The following is an 18,638-nucleotide window of genomic DNA, read 5'->3' as shown; positions in this document are numbered from 1 at the left end:
ATGGCCACACCGTGTTGGGTGAGACCGGGGCCACACTTAATCCACTCCCTCCTCCATACACAATAGAGCCAACAGTTAGGAAGACTAGATGGTGGACTTATTTATTTCCTCTCTTTCTCCGTCAGGCCCAGCTAGAGTCCCATGTGACTCGTCCGAGTTGACTCAGGCTCGCTCGAGTCCAACTCAGTACCAGCCCAACTCGGCTGATTCACAACTTGACTCGTGATGGAACGAGTTGGTCCGAGTCACTGAGTCTTAAAACCTCACAAAACACTCTCACATATGAAACACTTTCCAGTGGTTAATATTCAAGCATTGATAAACACAGCTATCTTACATCTTACAAGACCTAGCACATGACCCACATCCATCATCCCATCAGAAACCATGCAATGGTTCAAATTCAAATCTCCTACTTGCAATCAAACTTCATCTCCATTCCAATTTCCTTTCATCTTGGGGCCAGTAGGCCCTTCTTCCCCTAACACTTCCTTAGGAAGATCATTAACCAATTTCTCCAATGCAGACTTGAGCTTGCGAGGAAGCAGTTTCCCCACCTTACGTATCTCGCTTGCCACATCATAGTCAACCTTTGGGCCCCACTCCCTTGCATAACTGAGCCACGGTGGTCCAACAACCGAACCCAAGTGATCAGCAGCCACCAACAAGAACCGCCGGCCGGTGTCCATGCCAATCTTCCCTTTAGCAGTGTCATTCCTTATACCTATGCCCAGCTTGGTATTCCCTTGCAGCACAAGCCCTGGCTTAGGATAGAAAGCATGGCCATGCAATGATGCATATGTTGCAGCTTTGTTTCCTGCTTGGAACTCTAGCTCTGATGCATCCATCCACCTTCCACCGCTATGTTCTGAGAAATACACCCTCCAAAGCTCTCCATTGAAGTTACTCACCCTCAATGTCACATGCTCCCAATCACCCACATGTTCCCCTATCTTCCCAAGTGATACATTTATAAATTCCACCTTGGCCTTTGATGGCCCATTGAAAGGATAAAAGACCCAGATCGCGATATCAGTGAATGTCCCGCCTAGCATTGGTTTCACATGTAAATAACACTCGGCGCTCTGTATGTCTCCTCTTTTAACCTTTTCTTTGGCCCCATCGTCGATGGGAAGATCTAACCAGTATGTTCCATCATTCGAACCGTCTTGGGGAAGGTTTGAGCCAGTTGGGTCGATTGGGGTAGGGGCCGAGCCTCCTTGTTTGTAGAGGAGAGCTCCATTGCTGAAGAACCAGCTGACTGAGGAGGGGAGGTAGGACTCATCAGGATGCAAGTAGATCCATGGAGAGTAAGCTTGCATCAGTGCCTCAATTTGGCTGAGGTTAGGCATGTAAGATAAGCTAAAATCCTTGTTCTTCAAACAAGCCAAGGATATTGGTGAAGTGTCCCCATTCACATGGGCTATGAATGTACCTACACTAACACCAAGGGCTTGGATCCCCCTGGTGGTGGGCCTCGAACCATAGACATTCACCCCACTTGAGTTATTCGACTTATCGGCCCCCCATATCCATGTGTCATTCTCGCATGCATCAGTGAGGTCGGAACGGACACATCGGATTTCGTCAAGGGATGGTTTGTCGGACGAGCTTGTGACCATGTGACCAACAGCTACATAACCTTGTGGTGGTGTCGGTAGCCAAATATAGCCATAACCATCTTGCTTAATTGTCGTAGATTCGCTGCTCCAAACAAGTGTGTAATCAATGGGCTTTGCGAGAGCATCACTGCCATCTTTCCCAACAAGGACCCACCCAAAAAGAGGTTTGTTGTTGGGCTGGCAATAGCAACCTAGCATGAAATATCCGGCAGGTACAGGTGAAGGTTTGAAGAATGTGGCACCAAGATTGTCCTGTCCACCTTCATGTGTGGCCCAAACCTTAGTGAAGGTAGAGACCTGATACAACTCTAATTCTCCTAGTTTTATGCTACCAGTTGCAAATCCCACACCTGATACAAATGTAGCCAATGAAGAAAAGTTAGAAATCGAAGGGAATGAATTTTGGACATGGAGAAATGCCGAGGAGACTCATGGAAGAGGTACCAACTTGCCACGGGTGAGGGAGATCCAGGTCATTCATCATGTAGGGCCCACTATGAACATGCTTTGCGTCTACTCATCAGGGCATGTTCATGATGACCCCCACCTGTTGAATGGCTCGGATCTTGCGTATGCCACAAAACGCCTCGACATCTCTTGGAAATAACATGACTAGTATTGAAATCACCTGATGGCCATGATGGTATTGATGATGGCAGCCTGAATGTTGTCTCAATGGGCAAAACTTCTTTTTTATTGGAGAGAGGCACCTTTCCAAAAAGTTTAAGGCAGTTTCCCATGGGTAGAGAGAGATGGTAGTGTTAAGAAGAGGGATTCAATGAGAAATAAGAATAAAGAGATGGTTATGAAGTATATATGCTTCTCTGAGTGGGAGAATTTCTTCTTTCCATCTAATATGCTACTTTTTGTCCTATTTGAAACAGCAAAGATCAACAAACTGGCCAATGCTTTAAAGGAGAAAATGGGTTGCGTGCAAGGGAACTTAGAAGAGTCTAAAGCTTTAGAACTACACCTAACTTCGCTTCTAAAGTTGGTTAGGATTGATTTTTTCATATCCTTTTTATGGGTATGACATCACGTTTCCCTTAGCTTTTCTAACAATATAATACTTTCATTGATATCTTTCAATTTTAATTGGTGTGGTGTGGGCTTTCAAGGATAGAAATGCTACAGTACACTCAAAAGTACTGTAAGTTATAGTGCTCCAAGTTGCATTGGGATACTTAAAACAGTCCAATCCACTGATCAAGATTGTTCATTAGGTCCAATGCACACTTCAAGAGCCAGCATGCAAGGATCACAGCTATCAATGCCCTTTAATATGGACGGGCAGGATCATTTTCACAAAAATAGGTCTTATAACAATTTGATCCATCTATTTCTCAGGAACCCTCGGGGATTGCTCATGATTGTAAAGAATTGCTTCTGTTATGCAATTGTAATCATCCAATCCATGGCTTGGAAAAAGGATGGCTATAGAAAAATAAGGCCCAGTCAAGTATTGATTGAAATATCCAATCTGTAAATTTTTGCATGGCAGACCATGAAATGTCTTCTGAACTTAATGGACATTTCAGATCAATCAATTGACTAAGTGAACTGATGCAACTCGGAGCACCATAACTTATAGTGCTCTCAGTGTACTGGATCATTTCTCTTTCTGCCAGATTTGAACTTACCTTTTGATTAGATCATCAACCAGCCTTAAGTGGGGTTTGATGGCCATACATCTCCTGAGTTAACATAGAAAAGCCCAGTCATGTGGTGGCCCACCACTAACCATGTATTTTCCAGGTGTTTGACGAATAATTTAAAAAATAATAATAATTATAAAAAAAAAAAAAAAAAACTATGTTATTCTAGTAAAGCAAACAAACAATAGTAATTATCTTGTGGAGGATGTGAAACATTTTCCAATTTTGGATGGCAGGACAAATGCGCCAGGGCCGGGCTTCTCCAAATCATACTTTTTTTAATAGGCCTGCTTAGATCAGTGCAAAATCTGGGGAACAATCTAACCAATGTATTGCAATGTGATACATCCAGATTTTAGCATTCGAATCTGGATGATCTTCCAATGAACAAAACCATTCACAATGAGCCTAAACTTGTATGATGGATATACAACAAATAAAAATTCTCACATTGGATTATTTCAACTATTTGAAATTTGGGTCTTTTGCGTCACCATAACCTTTGTGTGATCAAAAGGGTAGAAATGTTCAATCTGTTAAGCTTTTTTCTGGCATCCCGTCCAAGGGGAGACCTACCACATGAACGGTCTGCATACTGAGAAAAAACCAATTCAAATGGCTAAACTGCCGGCATTTCACATTTCAATATATTAGGATGTATTCAAGCAAACCCTCTTTTGCATGACTTACCATGTAAGAAATATAGTTGCTACGGAAGTCCAAACTACTTCCCATGCTCAATATCTCACATGATCTTCAAACCTGTCAGTATCCCTTCAGCAATTACCAACATAGGATCTTGCATCATCTTCTAATGCACTGGATCTCTTTCACCATTTCCAATATCTGCCCTTATCACACATTAGACCATGCGGGTGTACATATGCACATACATGCAACTGCGGTTGTGGGAATTCTTAGACTCTTTGGTATTTGGTTTTTCTTGATATTCAACTACCGAGCAGTGGAGCTGTGGACCTTTTCGTTAAGGAACAGAGGGATGTACAAGAACCTGCTACATGATGAAACAATGGAACCAAACAAAAATAACCACACAAGCATTGGAAGAAAAATGGTTACTTTGTCATAATTGCAAGAACACTTATATTTGGAGAAATTACAAGATATTAGGGTGCATTTAATTGCACCAGATATCATGAAATTTCATGATATTGGGAGCAACCAAACACATTGAGGACCAAAACCAGATACAAAAATAGAGATATTCTGTTCATCAGGACTAAATCCCAGTGTGAAGTGTTTGATGGCCGCTCTGTATTATACCCAGGTAGAAGAAAAGGATACAAAATAGAAGAATTTACAACTGCGAGTGCAATAGCCTGGTCTTAGCACATAGAAAATGATCATCAAGAATAGTCAAGAGTACCCATTTCGGAAGTTGGCTCAGACTCAAGATGCAGCTGACTCCAAACTCTAAATCCAAGCTTTTGAACCTTGTAGAGAGGATATTCTCATTGCATGTATAAGAATGCACTCACCAACACTGGTGTTGGTAAACAAGACATTTCAATGACTGCCCACATAAGAAGCTTTTCAACGGAATCAATTTCACTGCTAATGATAAAGAATCGAATTAAATTAAGCATGATGAAAGTCCTTAGTATTTAACTTTCTTTGGGTGATGACCAAGGATAATCTGAATAGGCAGTGGTCTTGGGATTCAAAGAGAAGAAAGGTGCTGGGGCAAGCTACAACCTTAGTTATCATATAGTTCTTGGGTTAGCATTAGCTTTCGCCATGGCATGACGTGCCACGAATGATTCAACAAGTGGGTTCACCAGATCTGGTGCCTCGTCCTTCAAAACCAGAGACAATAAATAATCAGAAATTAAGCATCACATGAATTAGGCAGAACCAAGACTGGCAAAGCCCACAACTCACCTCTACATGCAGCCACAATCATGGTTCTAAGACTCAGACGACAGAGTCCCGTGCAACTCATCCGAGTTTGCTCGGACTCAGTCAGACCTGATCCAGTTTGACAGCACGAGTCACCACTGACTCGGGCGAGTCCCAACTCAATTCAAGACTGGGTGAGTTGGTCCAAAGTTGCTGAGTCTGTTAACCATGCTCACAATGCCAATATGGCACCTTTGGAGCATTGTATCAGTGGGTCAATTGGTCCCATGGTCTACATGACCTGGCCCCCCTACTCATCAGGGAAACCAAACATGTGCAAAGACACTCTACGTTTGAAAAAGTCAACTAGGGTATGCATTCAACATTCACATTGAATTGATCTGAGACCAGCCTGACTTTTGTCCTAGTCATCTACCATGGTGAGGCCCACCTGATGCACAGCTCGCATGACCTACATTTGTTAGGTTGGCACATTAAACCGCATGTGGGCTTGACAGATATTTAAAAGCCATCCTACAAGGGGTAGAAAGAACCTGGGGGCAATGGCCAACGTTAGGAAGGACGATAAAATCTTCTACTGCATCAAAATCGCCATATGCTTTTCCAAGCTTGATTGGCTCCCACGGGTCCTTGTCTCCCCATGCCACTAGAACCGGGCACTTCAAAGAAAGAAGAAAAAAGACAGAATTGCAGAACCAACTTCATGAATTGGAGGAACTGAAAGGCTAAAAGAAATGGCATTTGACATCATGTGGGGCAATGCCTAACCTTAACTTGAGTGAGCAGTTCGTCAGGCAGAGGACCACCTGAGTAGCAAATGAAATCAAGAAACACATCGACAGCTCCAGGTTCCAGTCCCGGCAGTAGTATCTTCTGAACGAGCTCATCTGTTACCTTGGAAGTGTCATAGTAACACTGGAAGCCACCCATCAAAACATTCACAACAGCCACAACAAGAAAAGTTTTAGTAAATTTGAGCAGCATATTCATATCTGAACTTGGCAGCACAACTTTTCAAAGATATCACATGGTCAGTGCGAGAAACCTGACTTTTCCTTGTCATACATGTATTTTGCCTATAGGCTAAGTTGGTTACATTTCCATAACCTTTACTCAAATAACATTAATATCACATGCACCTCCATAAGGGCGGAGGTGCATGTGGCACATGTGTACATAATCCATCCTCTGTAGGGGGGTGGATAATCGAAACCATTCCATTGAAGGAGTTTATGCAGAGAGAGAGAGAGAGAGAGAGAGAGAGAGAGAGAGAGGTCCTCAATTCAAGCAATTAGGATTATCCAGTCAGGGTAATTTTTTCATGCATGCGATATTTAGTTGTGCATCCTATATTCAAACCACATTTAGAATGACAGCGAGTTCATCCAGAACTTCATGCTGCTCTAGACACCAACTGCACGCGATATTTACACTAATAAGCAGTGTCGGGTCTAACCATGTGAGCATATGAATCATGTGGGTAATCATATTTCTGGCGTTCCCTGATTTTTTTAGCAGCCAAATACCCAAACATGACCTTTCATGTATGGGTGCTTCGCACTAAGTGGTTTACCTGGCAATGGCCCTACCATGACCTTATTTTGCTTGCTCATGCTTTCAGGCATGCATCTAATAGCTGTGCTCAATACTGGTAAGCTCATATTGGCATGTGAGTGGTGTCAATGAGAATCTCTGCCATGCCAGTTCCAAAAACCCGGTAAAAGAGGAAGCAGATTTCCGGTGGGCAGCTGACCATAAAACTTTTCCCAATCTACCATTCTAGGGAGGTTAGGATTGCGGAAAAAAAAAAATTGTAGTGATTATCCAATGATAGATTCCCAAGGAGTGGAAATCTCATTTTTGTGAGACATTGCTCACCTTGTATTTTGTGCTGGGGAAATTTACTATGGAAAAGTGTAATGATTGTTGTATAAAATCCACTACTATTTTGCTATCCAAACATAGTGAAATGTCCCATCATGAGATAAGTGTTTCCTTTTCCTTTCTTTTCTTCTGTTTTCCCTCAATCCAAACAGGCCAAGCATACCCCAATTGCTAGGAGAAAGGATGAAATAATGATGACAATAATGATGAAGTTAACAACGAACCCACCCCATTACACACACTCCAGAATCCGATGTGCCCAACATTTGAAGTTTAAACTTTACTAAAAGAGAACTTTCATATCCAAACAATTTCAGTGGAGGAATACCTGACAAAGAATACTTCTCACAGATTTTGGAGTGGCAACAGCTTTGTAGAAGAGTTGCCCCACAACTGTATTCCTGTCATAATAATGTGTCACGGGTTTAAATCAACCTAAGGAAAAGGTCCAACAAGATCACACACACACACACACACACACACGGCTTATATTTTCCTATAAAAAAAAAACTTAAAGCAGGGTTTTTACCTTAACAGACTCTGAAATGATCGAATAAAAGGCCTTCCATACCAAGGCTGCTTCTTTATATGAAGCATACGTAGGGATATGTTTAGAAGGAGAATGCCCTTGCAGATCTGAGGCTCCATAATGGCTGCTTGAAGACCAACTACTCCTGCACAAAAACCACAAATTTGAGGACTCAGGGTATAATGAATTAAAACTTGGGAAAATACAGGTAGACAATGGATTAGACAGGACAAGCATGAGCTAGGGAAATATTTGCCATCAGTATGCTTATTTTTTGAAGAAAACCATCTATTAAAAGAAGATTAGGCAACGTTTTGGACAAAGGGCTACTAAAGTGGCAGCTCTCCACACAACTCTTTCTAATTTTCTCAGATTTCTTCTTCTTCTTCTTTCTTTTCTAGTATCCACGCCATTTTCTCTCTCTGAGGACTCATGAGTAACCGCTTGGAGTTTCGGTAGTTCTGTGGACTACTTAGATAATTGCACTCTATGCAGGCACACACTTCAACCCCATGCACGTGAGAGATCAATGCCCACATGATATCTAGCCAGCTTGATTATTGGGCCCGTGCATGTTAAGAGCAGAGCCCACATGGTAAATGACTTGGATCTTAAACAAAATTTCAATTGTCACAGGGTCACGTGTTGTGCACCCACCCCACACAGTTCCCTGCTAGTTGGCTTATTAATGACCTGGATCCTTGTGACAATTCAAAAAATAACATGATGGAGAAAAAATTACTAGAGCTGGCAATGGCCCAGGCCATCTGATCTTTAGTCCCACAGACTGAGCCTGAAAATGCCGGGGAGCCACACCCGTTGCAGCCCATAGAAACAGCTCAAACCAAAAATGGGGAAAATTTTGGTAGAAACTAAATGATTAATTAGACCATCTTGAGTAATATGAAGTAAACACAATATCAAACTTAAATGTAAGGAAGAAAAAAAAAAAAAACCCTAGCTATAGAAGAATGTATAAACTTCCCACAGTATCCTGACAGAATTAATGATAAAAGTCAACAAGTTCTAAACCCATAGTTTACTCTTTAAAACCTACTCAGTATTCTATTAGTTTAAACTCTTTAAAACCTCCTCAATATGCGATAACTAAGGACCTATGCTCATTTTAGTTAACAGTAATTATGTATTAGATATCATAATTTTAAATTATGAGTTCTCCATATTACTTAAATCCTCAACAAAATCTCTAATACATAATTACAGTTAACTAAAATGAGATGAACTCATTTTTAAGTGGCAGCCAAACAGGCCTAAATTATCTTTCAAAGGGTTTTGGTGTTAATATCACTGTTCTTAGCTTTTGAGCAAAGATTCTTAAATGAGCTGTAGGATACTTTTCTATATAAAAGTGGTCATCTGTCATCAACTTTAATATGACAGAGGATTTGATGCTACATTACCAGCAAACTGATTCACATAATAGAATTACAGGTTCTTGTTTGGCACCACCCTTTCTTTCTGTTAGTTGCTTTGTGCAAAATGTTCTTTTGCAACATTAGCCATTGTGCAGCATGCCAGTTTGGCACTTGAAATGCAACACCATTTTTTCTCTTGCTCTTCCAATGAATCATATTTTCTCCGATCAACAGAAGATGCCCGGTAAAAGGTTCATGCTCATTAGGGCACCCCACTCTACTGAAACCTAGGTTTTGGAATAGAAGGACAGTGTATTCCTACTTGGTGTAAACCCTGACATGCTTCATTAGATTAAGATGTTATTTCATAAACATTGTGATTTCCCTTTAGAACAGAATCATCAACAACACAGAGAAAATGTCAAATTGTTTGAAGATGTCACTGCAAATTCTTAGCTCTCCTTTAGTCATGTAACAAGATGGAAAATTTGAGAAGGCATCAAAATTCAGTATCATCTAAACAATTTTCACATCCAATGATAACTTAGCAGAAGTCATTACCTCCAATAGAGTTACATATAAAGAATGCTTCATCTTTGACCACATCAACACAAAACTCATTCAACTGAGTAGCCCAAGTCTCGAACGTATAAAATGAGTTGATCGGAAACTCACGTGGGTTTGGTTTGTCTGAATAACCATAACCAATAAGATCAATGGAATAAACCCTGTGCGATTTTGCAAGGAAAGGAATGTTTTTCCTCCAATGGTCACTGTTAAAGGTAAGAGAACAATGAGTCGGAACTATTCTTAGTGAGAGCAAATACAGACAATTAAAGAGATTTAAAAATAATAATAATAAAATAAAAAATTGAAACCATGCGAACTGGATAAATCTAATACCAAGCATATCCTATATTAGTATATAGGTGTATAGACATATTCATCTGATGAAATATGAAATATTAACAAAAGAAAATTCAAGCCAACAACACTTCTGTCCTTGAGCTCCCTGTATTTCCATGGATCCACATGTCTATGATTTCTATTATCATTGATTTTGTAACTTCTATTAATAAATCCAATGCTCTCTTGGGTCGAAACTTCTATTAATAAATCCAATGCTCTCTTGGGTCGACTTCAGACCTCATGTCAGGCCGGAGTCTAGTCAAATATTTGAAATTTGCATGGTGATTCGGAGATGTCAGGAACATGGGTTCAATTTAGGTGTGTGTGTGTGTGTGTGTGTGTGTGTGTGTGTATAGAGAGAGAGAGAGAAAGAGAGAGAGTCATGCTCCCCTGCGCACCTACGCACATGCGCACCTTTGCACACATGTCATGAGTGTCTAATTTGAACGGTCCATGTGATGCAGAATCCCATGAAACCCCCTATGGCAAATTTTCACCCTGATCTAAAATTCTGGTGGGCCATAGCAAAGAGAAATGCAAATCAAGGGAGGAAACTGTTTTCATTTTTCATGGCCCATCAAAGTTTTAGATCAAAGTAAAACTTGGTCCCGGGGGGTTTCACGAGGTGCTGCTTCACATGAACGGTTCAGATATTGGATCCACATCACGTATGATGGGTTCTCAAAAAAGTTCGTATGTAGTACGTACGAACTGGTTCGCAGGAGAGCGTTTCTGTGTGTGTGTGTGTGTGTGTGTGTGTGTGTGTGTGTGTGTGTGTGTGTGTGTATTCTTTCTAAAACAGCGCCATGATTCCATAGGAAGGATTTTTTATGAAAGGTGGCAATGAATTTGAAAACATGAAATAGTTGAAGATGTATTGGCTAATATGTTTTGCAATAGAACATTGAGCAACTCATGAAGCAAGTCACAGTGACAATGAGAATTCTGATTCCATTGGACAGGATCAATCTTAGCCACAAAATTGGAGAAAGAGGTTGGATCCAATACAAAGCTTTGTGCGTTAAGCTTAACATATAAAATGCATCTAAGTGTGTCGAAGTTCATCCCAATTCAATTAAGTGTATCTAAGTGCATTTAAGTACATGTTGTAAGTGTGTCTAAGTTCAGCTAAGTGAATGCACTTAGATTTATGACAAGCTCAACATACAAAGCTTTGTATTGGATCAGGCCTCCTAGAGAAATATGAAATTCAGTTCTTTTTCATTAAACACTGGAACAATTTATCATATTCCAATCTGTTTTACGAGAAATAAAGAGTATTACTGCCAAACATCAAAGAAGGTTTTGTTACCTAATAAAAACGAATAACATGACCATCTCCTTGAAACAGATCAGAAACAACAGAAAGACGAACAAAGGAAACTTCTTACTAACACAAATGAACACACACTGTAAAATAAAGAAATCAAATTCAAGAGGCCATTGAACAGATGTCCAAGAAATTATGCAGCGGAAAGAAAATTTATAAATAGAACATGCTATGTATCAAACCATACACAAAATGCCTACAAAAATAAGTAGCCCGCTATTGTATATGGGAAGCAAATATTTACACGCCACATACCTATTTGCCCCAAAACCATGAACTAGAACTAATGCAGGACCACTATTTCCAGCAAACTGATAGCGGATATGATAACCTCGCCAGTCCCATGTGCTGCAAGACACCACACAATCAGCCCTCGCAGATAAAAATACTAGTTTTTTTTTTTCCAAACACAATAAGAAACACCTTAGAATCACATGAAAAGACGAGGCAATTAATTGAAGTAAGACTATTAAAAAATGTGATTGTTGATGCGGTAATTCATATTCCCCAAGCACAAGAAATGCAAATCCAAGTCACTAAATTTCATTGACCAATTTGAAATTACATAACAAAACTAAGATTTGCTAACACAAACGGAAGGAAATCACAAAAATAACCAATTACTTGGTAAATTTTGTTACGTGCCAGGTATGACTCAGTCAAATCAGTACGTTGGGTTGTTAGGGTTGTTTCAATCAATAACCATTTGCTAGTTTTAAGGGCTTTTCTTTGGGCTAGAGTCCATGTGTCCAAGGGTAGACTCTACGTATTCTAAGTGGTTGTTAATTTTCTTTTGTATTTTGTTATTTTCTTCTTTATTTAAGGCTATGCCTAGATGTGAATAAGGGGAACAACTTTTCAATCAGTCTCTTCTATTCTCAGAAGATTGGAGGGCTGGTTCCCCTCGAAGTGGACCACATTTCATTCTTGTTCGCTGTTCGTTTGCAAACATAGGGCGTCTGAGAAGGCGGATTCCTATCAATTTGGTATCAAAGCCAAGTTCCATGGCTGATTTAAGAAATTCCCAGGCTGACAATGCTAACTTACAACAAACACTCTTGGAGATCATGCAACGACTATCTATTCTCGACAGCCGTTACGAAGAGATTTCCAATACTCTAAAGAAAGGGAAAGATCCGGCAACTGGCGGACCTGGTGACACCAGTGGATCCTCGCTCTCAAGACCCACAGGTTCCATTCAATCCAGAACCGTGAAGCTTAATTTTCCTACCTTCGACGGAGGTGACCCATCCGGATGGATCTACAGAGCAGAACAGTTCTTCGCCTATCACCACACACCGGCGGACGAGCGATTAACCATTGCCTCATTCCATTTGCAGGGGGATGTCTTGCAATGGTACCAGTGGTATGAAAAATCGCAAGTCTACATGTCATGGCGGGAGTTCTTGTTAGCTTTAAACGAGCGTTTCGGACCAACCAGGTATGAAGATCATGCTGGAGCTCTTGCCAAGCTTCGCCAAACTTCTTCATTGCGAGAATACCAAAAAGAATTTGAAAAGTTGGCCAATCGGACCGATGGGCTGACTGAATCATTTCTCATGAGTTGTTTTGTATACGGCCTACGAGATGACATCCGCTTGGATGTCCAAATGTTTCGACCAGTTACCTTGACACAAGCCACAGCCTTGGCCCGACTCCAGGAAGAAAAGGTAGCTACGAGACGTCGTTTGCGCCTCCCTGATTCTAGTAAGCCCTTAGTTTCCACAATTGCCAATGAAAGGGAGGCCAAGGTACCATTGTTACCCATTAAACGGCTTACTCCTGCTGAGGCAAAAGAACGGCGAGATCGGGGGCTATGTTACAATTGCGATGAAAAATTTCACCCCGAACATCGCTGCAAAACCCAAAAACTCTTTTTGATTGATGGTTGGTGTGAGCCAACACTTGATACTAATATCAAGGCTGACGAAGAAATCGAAATCAGCCATGTTACCGGTGATCCACCTCAAATTTCTCTCCAAGCCATAGCCGGCTCTCCGACTCCTCAGACCATGCGTGTTCGTGGCTTCCTATATCAAAATCCGGTCACGGTGCTTATTGATTCTGGGAGCACCCATAATTTTGTGGACCCTGAAGCCATTAAAAAGGTCGGGGTCGCGGCCTCAGCTAAATATTCATTTGAAGTAATGGTTGCTAATGGTGACCGATTAAAAAGCCAAGGGAAGTGCACAGGATTATCGTTGCGTTTGCAGGACTTCATCGCCTCCACTGATTTCTATATACTTTCCCTTGGAGGATGTGATGTAGTTCTAGGTGCGCACTGGCTACAAACTCTTGGCCCCGTTTTGTGGGATTTCACCCACATGTGGATGCGGTTCACCGTTCATGGGCAAGAATATAATATTAAGGGTTCGAAGCTAGCTGCACTTCAAATGGTGGATGGAATTACCTTCAGTAAAAAGGCCAAGAAGTTGGGATGGGGAATGGTGTTACATCTCTGCAGCATGGAAGGGTTGTCTCACCCAACCTTTTCATCACCTGAACTAAAGTCTCTACTTGACACTTATCAAGATGTCTTTAAAGAACCACAAGGGTTGCCACCTCCTAGGTCCCATGACCATCAAATTTTGTTGGTTGATGGGGCTCGACCGATAAGTGTCAGACCTTACCACTACCCACATTATCAAAAAAATAAAATTGAGCGGATGGTACGTGAAATGCTAGTAACTGGTTTAATCCGACCCAGTACAAGCCCATACTCTTCGCCGGTCCTCTTGGTACGTAAGGCGGATTGTAGTTGGCGGTTATGCGTCGATTATCGTGCCCTTAATCAGGTGACCGTCAAAGACAAATACCCCATTCCAGTTGTGGACGAGCTAATTGATGAACTTCATGAATCTTATTATTTCTCCAAGTTGGATCTGAGATCGGGGTACCATCAGATTCGTGTGGCAGAAGCTAACATTCCAAAAACGGCTTTTCGAACACATGAAGGGCATTACGAATTCAGGGTGATGCCCTTTGGTCTCACTAATGCGCCATCAACATTCCAAAGTCTCATGAACGATATTTTTCGTCCTTATCTGCTCAAATTTGTATTGGTATTCTTCGATGATATACTTGTATATAGCAAATCGTGGCAAGAACACCTAGAGCATCTGGCCTCTGTATTGGACCTTCTGTGGGACCACCAACTATATGCAAAATGTCCAAATGTAGGTTTGACCAGAGGGAGGTTGAATATTTGGGCACATAATATTCGGTGCTGGAGTAGCAGTGGAACCAGAAAAGATTCAAGCTATGATGGGTTGGCCTAAGCCCAACTCACTCAAAGCCTTGCGAGGCTTCCTGGGCTTAACAGGCTACTACCGTAAGTTCATCAAAGAATATGGCAAAATCGCTAGCCCACTGACAGCCCTCCTTAAGAATGATTCCTTTCATTGGAATGAGCAAGCTGATCAGGCTTTTATAAATCTTAAGGAAGCCATGACAAACCTGCCAGTACTCGCCTTACCTGACTTCTCAAGGCCTTTTACTATTGAATGTGATGCGTCTAGTGATGGGATTGGCGGAGTCTTAATGCAAGACGAACGACCAATCGCTTTCACTAGTCGAGGATTGCAGGGACGGAATCTGGCATTGTCCACGTATGAAAAAGAGATGTTAGCTTTGGTCCATGCAATTCAGAAATAGTGACCATATTTACTTGGCCATCGTTTCATTATTCGTACCGACCACAAAAGTTTAAAATATCTCTTGGAACAACGGGTCACCACTCCAGCACAACAAAAATGGCTCATCAAACTTATGGGGTATGATTATAAAATAGAATATAAAAAGGGAATTGAAAATGTGGTAGCTGATGCTTTATCTAGAAGGCATGAACAGGGGGAGCTTCAAGCCTTGTCCACACCAGTTTCTGATTGGTGGGATGAGATCAAGAAAGATTGTCATAGTGATCCAGCTACTCGCGAGCTCATTCGGCTTTGGAACCTAGGCCAGCTAGATTCCAAGAGATATGCACTGCAGGATGGACTTCTTTTTTACAAGGAACGTCTCTTTATTGGCTCGGCTCACTCTAGAACCAAGCTAATGACTGAATTACATACTTCTCCCACTGCTAGTCATATGGGATATCACAAAACTTGGAAGCGAATCAAGCGACTGTTCTATTGGCCGGGAATGAGAAATTCAGTGAAAAATTTTATTAGGGAATGCGACACCTGCCAACGAAACAAATATGAAAATAAATCACCGACAGGTCTCATGCAGCCCTTGCCGATACCCAAGCAGATCTGGACCGACATTGCCATGGACTTTATTGAAGGCCTTCCTCTTTCACAAGGCCAATCTGTGATTCTTGTGATTGTTGATCGATTGTCCAAATATGCTCACTTTATAGCACTTGGCCACCCCTACTCAACTAAATCAGTCGCACAAGCCTTTGTGAACCACATATTCAAACTTCATGGAATGCCACAGTCTATAGTCTGTGATCGTGACCCAATCTTTACTAGTGCCTTTTGGCAAGAGTTATTCCGTTTGCAAGGAAGCCGACTACGAATGAGTTCAGCGTATCACCCTCAAACTGATGGCCAATCAGAAGTGCTAAACAGATGCCTTGAAGGGTATTTGCGTTGTTTCTGCAGTCATAAGCCTAAGGAGTGGACTCGTTGGCTTCCATGGGCTGAATGGTCTTATAACACATCCATCCATTCAGCCACTCAGATGACCCCATTTGAGGTCGTCTATGGAGTATATCCTCCCACTCTCTTAAGCTACATTCCAGGGATGACCAAGGTACAAGTTGTAGAAGTTGAATTGCAACAAAGAGATGTTGTTCTACGAATTCTTAAAGACAATCTCATCAAGGCACAAGATCGTATGAAGAAATATGCTGATACTCATCGAACAGATCGTGAGTTTAATGAAGGGGATTGGGTGTATCTTAAGTTACAGCCCTACCGTCAAACTTCTGTAGCTCAACGTCGTTCTATGAAGTTGTCATCACGATATTATGGTCCTTATAAAATTCTACAGCACATCGGTCCAGTTGCTTACAAGCTCGATCTACCTCAAGGTGCAAAGATTCATCCCATTTTCCATGTTTCTCAACTCAACAAAAAGGGTAGGGCCAGCTGTCCAGTTACAAACGACCCCGCCTATTTTGTTGCTAGAGGACTCCTTCCCTAGAGTGCCAAAATGGATCCTAGATCGACGAATGGTAAAGAAAAACAACAAGGCGGTGACTGAGCTGTTGATCCAGTGGCATAACTCTCCATCTGAGGACGCCAGATGGGAAAGTTTCGTGTCTATCAAAGAACGGTTTCCAAGCTTCAACCTTGAGGACAAGGTTGGTTCTTAAGGGGGGGAGGGTTGTTACGTGCTAGGTATGACTCAGTCAAATCAGTACGTTGGGTTGTTTGGGTTGTTTCAGTCAATAACCATTTGCTAGTTTTAAGGGCTTTTCTTGGGTTGTTTCAGTCAATAACCATTTGCTAGTTTTAAGGGCTTTTCTTGGGTTGTTTCAGTCAATAACCATTTGCCAGCTTTACGGGCTTTTCTTTGGGCTAGAGTCCACGTGTCCAAGGGTAGATTCCACGTATTCTAAGTGGTTGTTAATTTTCTTCTTTATTTAAGGCTATGCCTAGATGTGAATAAGGGGAACAACTTTTCAATCAGTCTCTTCTATTCTCAGAAGATTGGAGGGCTGGTTCCCCTCGAAGTGGACCACATTTCATTCTTGTTCGCTGTTCGTTTGCAAACATAGGGCGTCTGAGAAGGCGGATTCCTATCAAATTTTCACAAGGCAGACTCAATATGGTATGAGAAATGGTATGTCCGGTTGCAAAACTTGTTCAATTTCCCAAAATTTTCACCTCAAACGACCCAAGCAAGCGTTGAAAAACCCCAAAATGCAATCAAAGAACTCAATACAGCCATATGAGCGAAGGACGGAAAGAAGGAAAACAAATTACGTGGTGCGAACTTCGACTTCTGGGCTGTCTGTCGTGGAGATCGGAGCAGAGAAGCTCTTTCCTTCACTTGGGTCCACCAAAGAAGCGGCAGAGCACGAAACGGAGAGATGCCCATTCGAATTGGACCGGCGAAGTGGCCGGAAACCCGACGAAACGATTTTGAGATGGTTTCTGTTGAAATGGGTAGATGATGGGATTTGGTAGCGGTACCCATCCAACTGGGACCGGTGAGGGGGCGGGAATCCCGAAGAAACGATTTTGAGAAGATAGGTTTTGTTCAAATGGGTAGATGATGGGATTTGGGAGCGATACCCATTCAAATGGGACCGATGAAGTGGCGGGAATCCGGACGAAACGATTTTGAGGAGATGGGTTTTGTCGAAATGGGTGGATATTGGGATTCTACCTTCCTTTCTCGGATTTGAGAAGGGTAAATCAGATTTGGAGAAGGTGAATGAAGGAGAAGTAGTGCTTGTTGCCATCTCAATCGGATTCTGAGTCTGTGAGAGAGAGAGAGAGAGAGAGAGAGAGAGTGAAGCTCGGATACTGTGGAAAATTGAACGGGTAAAGGGAACCAACCGTTTCTCGCAAGGAAGCGATTTGAAACATTTTTAATTGACGTGGTTAGAGTTCCACGTAGGAGCCGTTTCCATTTCTAGTAAAAAAGCACACGTGTTGCCCGTGTGGAGCTAGAAGAAATAAAATTTCCCAACGTGCGATTATTCCCATGAATTTCCGGCTTCGATTTAGCTCTTCTAACTGTACATAACACGCGTATATAACATGAGTGGGCACATCTAACTTTCATGGTGGGGCGACTTTATTGGCAAGTCTGGATGCACCGGGTGTAAATCCGGCCGCCAGTATGGCATGCTAAAATCAGCCCGCGGCGTGTTACGGTAGTAGGCTATGTCGGGCTTTAATATTTTGACCTGCGGTGTGACAGGAAACACAGCTTGTCGGGCCCATTAGATATTGCCCATATCATAACACGCAACACGGCCTGTTTGGTATGATTAACGATTAGCCCATCATGACCCTCAAACAGTTATTTTTGTAAAATTGGTAATTTTGTCCCCTTCCCCAACCCTCATAAAATCACTACTTTAAAGATAAAAATAATTATTTGATATTTACAAAAATTATAAAATAAATTTATTCGTTTTCAAAGCTATCAAATTATCTCCCATTTCCTTCCTCTCAACTGTCTTTAAGTTTTATAAATACTCAAGGTTTTAGGCTCTCAAATGATCAAATCTATAGGTCTTAATTCCGTGAATGTTTCAAGTTTCCCAAATTAAAAGCTAAAAAAATTTCAAGTTCTCAATATCTCAATGCTTCCAATACTTGAAAGTATCAAAATTTGGTAATTTTGTTATTTAGTTTTATTTTTTATCTTTTAATTATAATATTATATAATCGATTTTCATTCTCTGTCACCCTTCTTACTATAATTAACATATTTTTTTAATATTTTTTATTTAATATATGTTGATACTAAAAATTGTTGCGT

The 18,638-nt window shown here is 41.4% G+C and overlaps 2 protein-coding genes and 1 long non-coding RNA gene across 9 annotated transcripts; all 3 read right to left on the bottom strand.

Annotated features, from left to right (window-relative positions):
* Positions 1–297: 297 nt before the first annotated feature.
* Positions 298–3,334, bottom strand: LOC131222656 (hypothetical protein At1g04090-like). Its single transcript, XM_058217811.1, has 2 exons — positions 2,251–3,334; positions 298–1,972 (listed from the first exon to the last, which is right to left on the bottom strand). The coding sequence occupies exons 1-2, from the start codon at positions 2,360–2,362 to the stop codon at positions 423–425; spliced, it is 1,662 nt and encodes a 553-aa protein (XP_058073794.1). The 5' UTR covers positions 2,363–3,334; the 3' UTR covers positions 298–422.
* Positions 3,335–3,680: 346 nt separating this feature from the next.
* LOC131222655 (uncharacterized) lies at positions 3,681–4,015 on the bottom strand. Its single transcript, XR_009160139.1, has 2 exons — positions 3,968–4,015; positions 3,681–3,872 (listed from the first exon to the last, which is right to left on the bottom strand). It is a non-coding gene; the product is annotated as an uncharacterized LOC131222655 (long non-coding RNA).
* On the bottom strand, positions 4,013–17,833 carry LOC131222654 (pheophytinase, chloroplastic). 7 transcript variants are annotated; one of them, XR_009160137.1, is made up of 10 exons: positions 17,126–17,829; positions 11,442–11,534; positions 9,509–9,720; positions 7,572–7,716; positions 7,371–7,443; positions 5,927–6,073; positions 5,692–5,817; positions 4,994–5,094; positions 4,665–4,781; positions 4,130–4,289 (listed from the first exon to the last, which is right to left on the bottom strand). XR_009160137.1 is itself a non-coding variant. In XM_058217808.1 (9 exons), exons 1-8 carry the CDS (start codon positions 17,605–17,607, stop codon positions 5,002–5,004), a joined length of 1,371 nt encoding a protein of 456 aa, XP_058073791.1. In that variant the 5' UTR covers positions 17,608–17,829; the 3' UTR covers positions 4,013–4,123; positions 4,994–5,001. The 7 variants fall into 7 exon arrangements, 6 of the variants coding, with proteins under 6 accessions (XP_058073791.1, XP_058073792.1, XP_058073789.1 ...); XM_058217808.1 differs by lacking the exons at positions 4,130–4,289; positions 4,665–4,781 and adding an exon at positions 4,013–4,123; XM_058217809.1 differs by lacking the exon at positions 4,665–4,781.
* Between the last annotated feature and the right edge of the window lie 805 nt (positions 17,834–18,638).

The sequence above is a fragment of the Magnolia sinica genome, chromosome 13 (genome assembly GCF_029962835.1).
Source record: "Magnolia sinica isolate HGM2019 chromosome 13, MsV1, whole genome shotgun sequence".
NCBI classification, from domain to species: domain Eukaryota; kingdom Viridiplantae; phylum Streptophyta; class Magnoliopsida; order Magnoliales; family Magnoliaceae; genus Magnolia; species Magnolia sinica.
This window is presented reverse-complemented; position numbering and strand designations above follow the sequence as displayed.

Bases quoted from the DNA above. Each gene is read 5' to 3' on its own strand.
- LOC131222656 (XM_058217811.1), bottom strand. From the start codon at position 2,362: ATGGGAAACTGCCTTAAACTTTTTGGAAAGGTGCCTCTCTCCAATAAA. The intron at 1,973-2,250 runs GTGATTTCAATA...CATTTGTATCAG, and splicing joins AATACCATCATGGCCATCAG to GTGTGGGATTTGCAACTGGT.
- LOC131222654 (XM_058217808.1), bottom strand. From the start codon at position 17,607: ATGGCAACAAGCACTACTTCTCCTTCATTCACCTTCTCCAAATCTGAT. The intron at 11,535-17,125 runs GTAATTTGTTTT...GGTGTCTTGCAG, and splicing joins GAAGTCGAAGTTCGCACCAC to CACATGGGACTGGCGAGGTT. The intron at 5,818-5,926 runs GTTAGGCATTGC...CTTTCTTTGAAG, and splicing joins AACTGCTCACTCAAGTTAAG to TGCCCGGTTCTAGTGGCATG.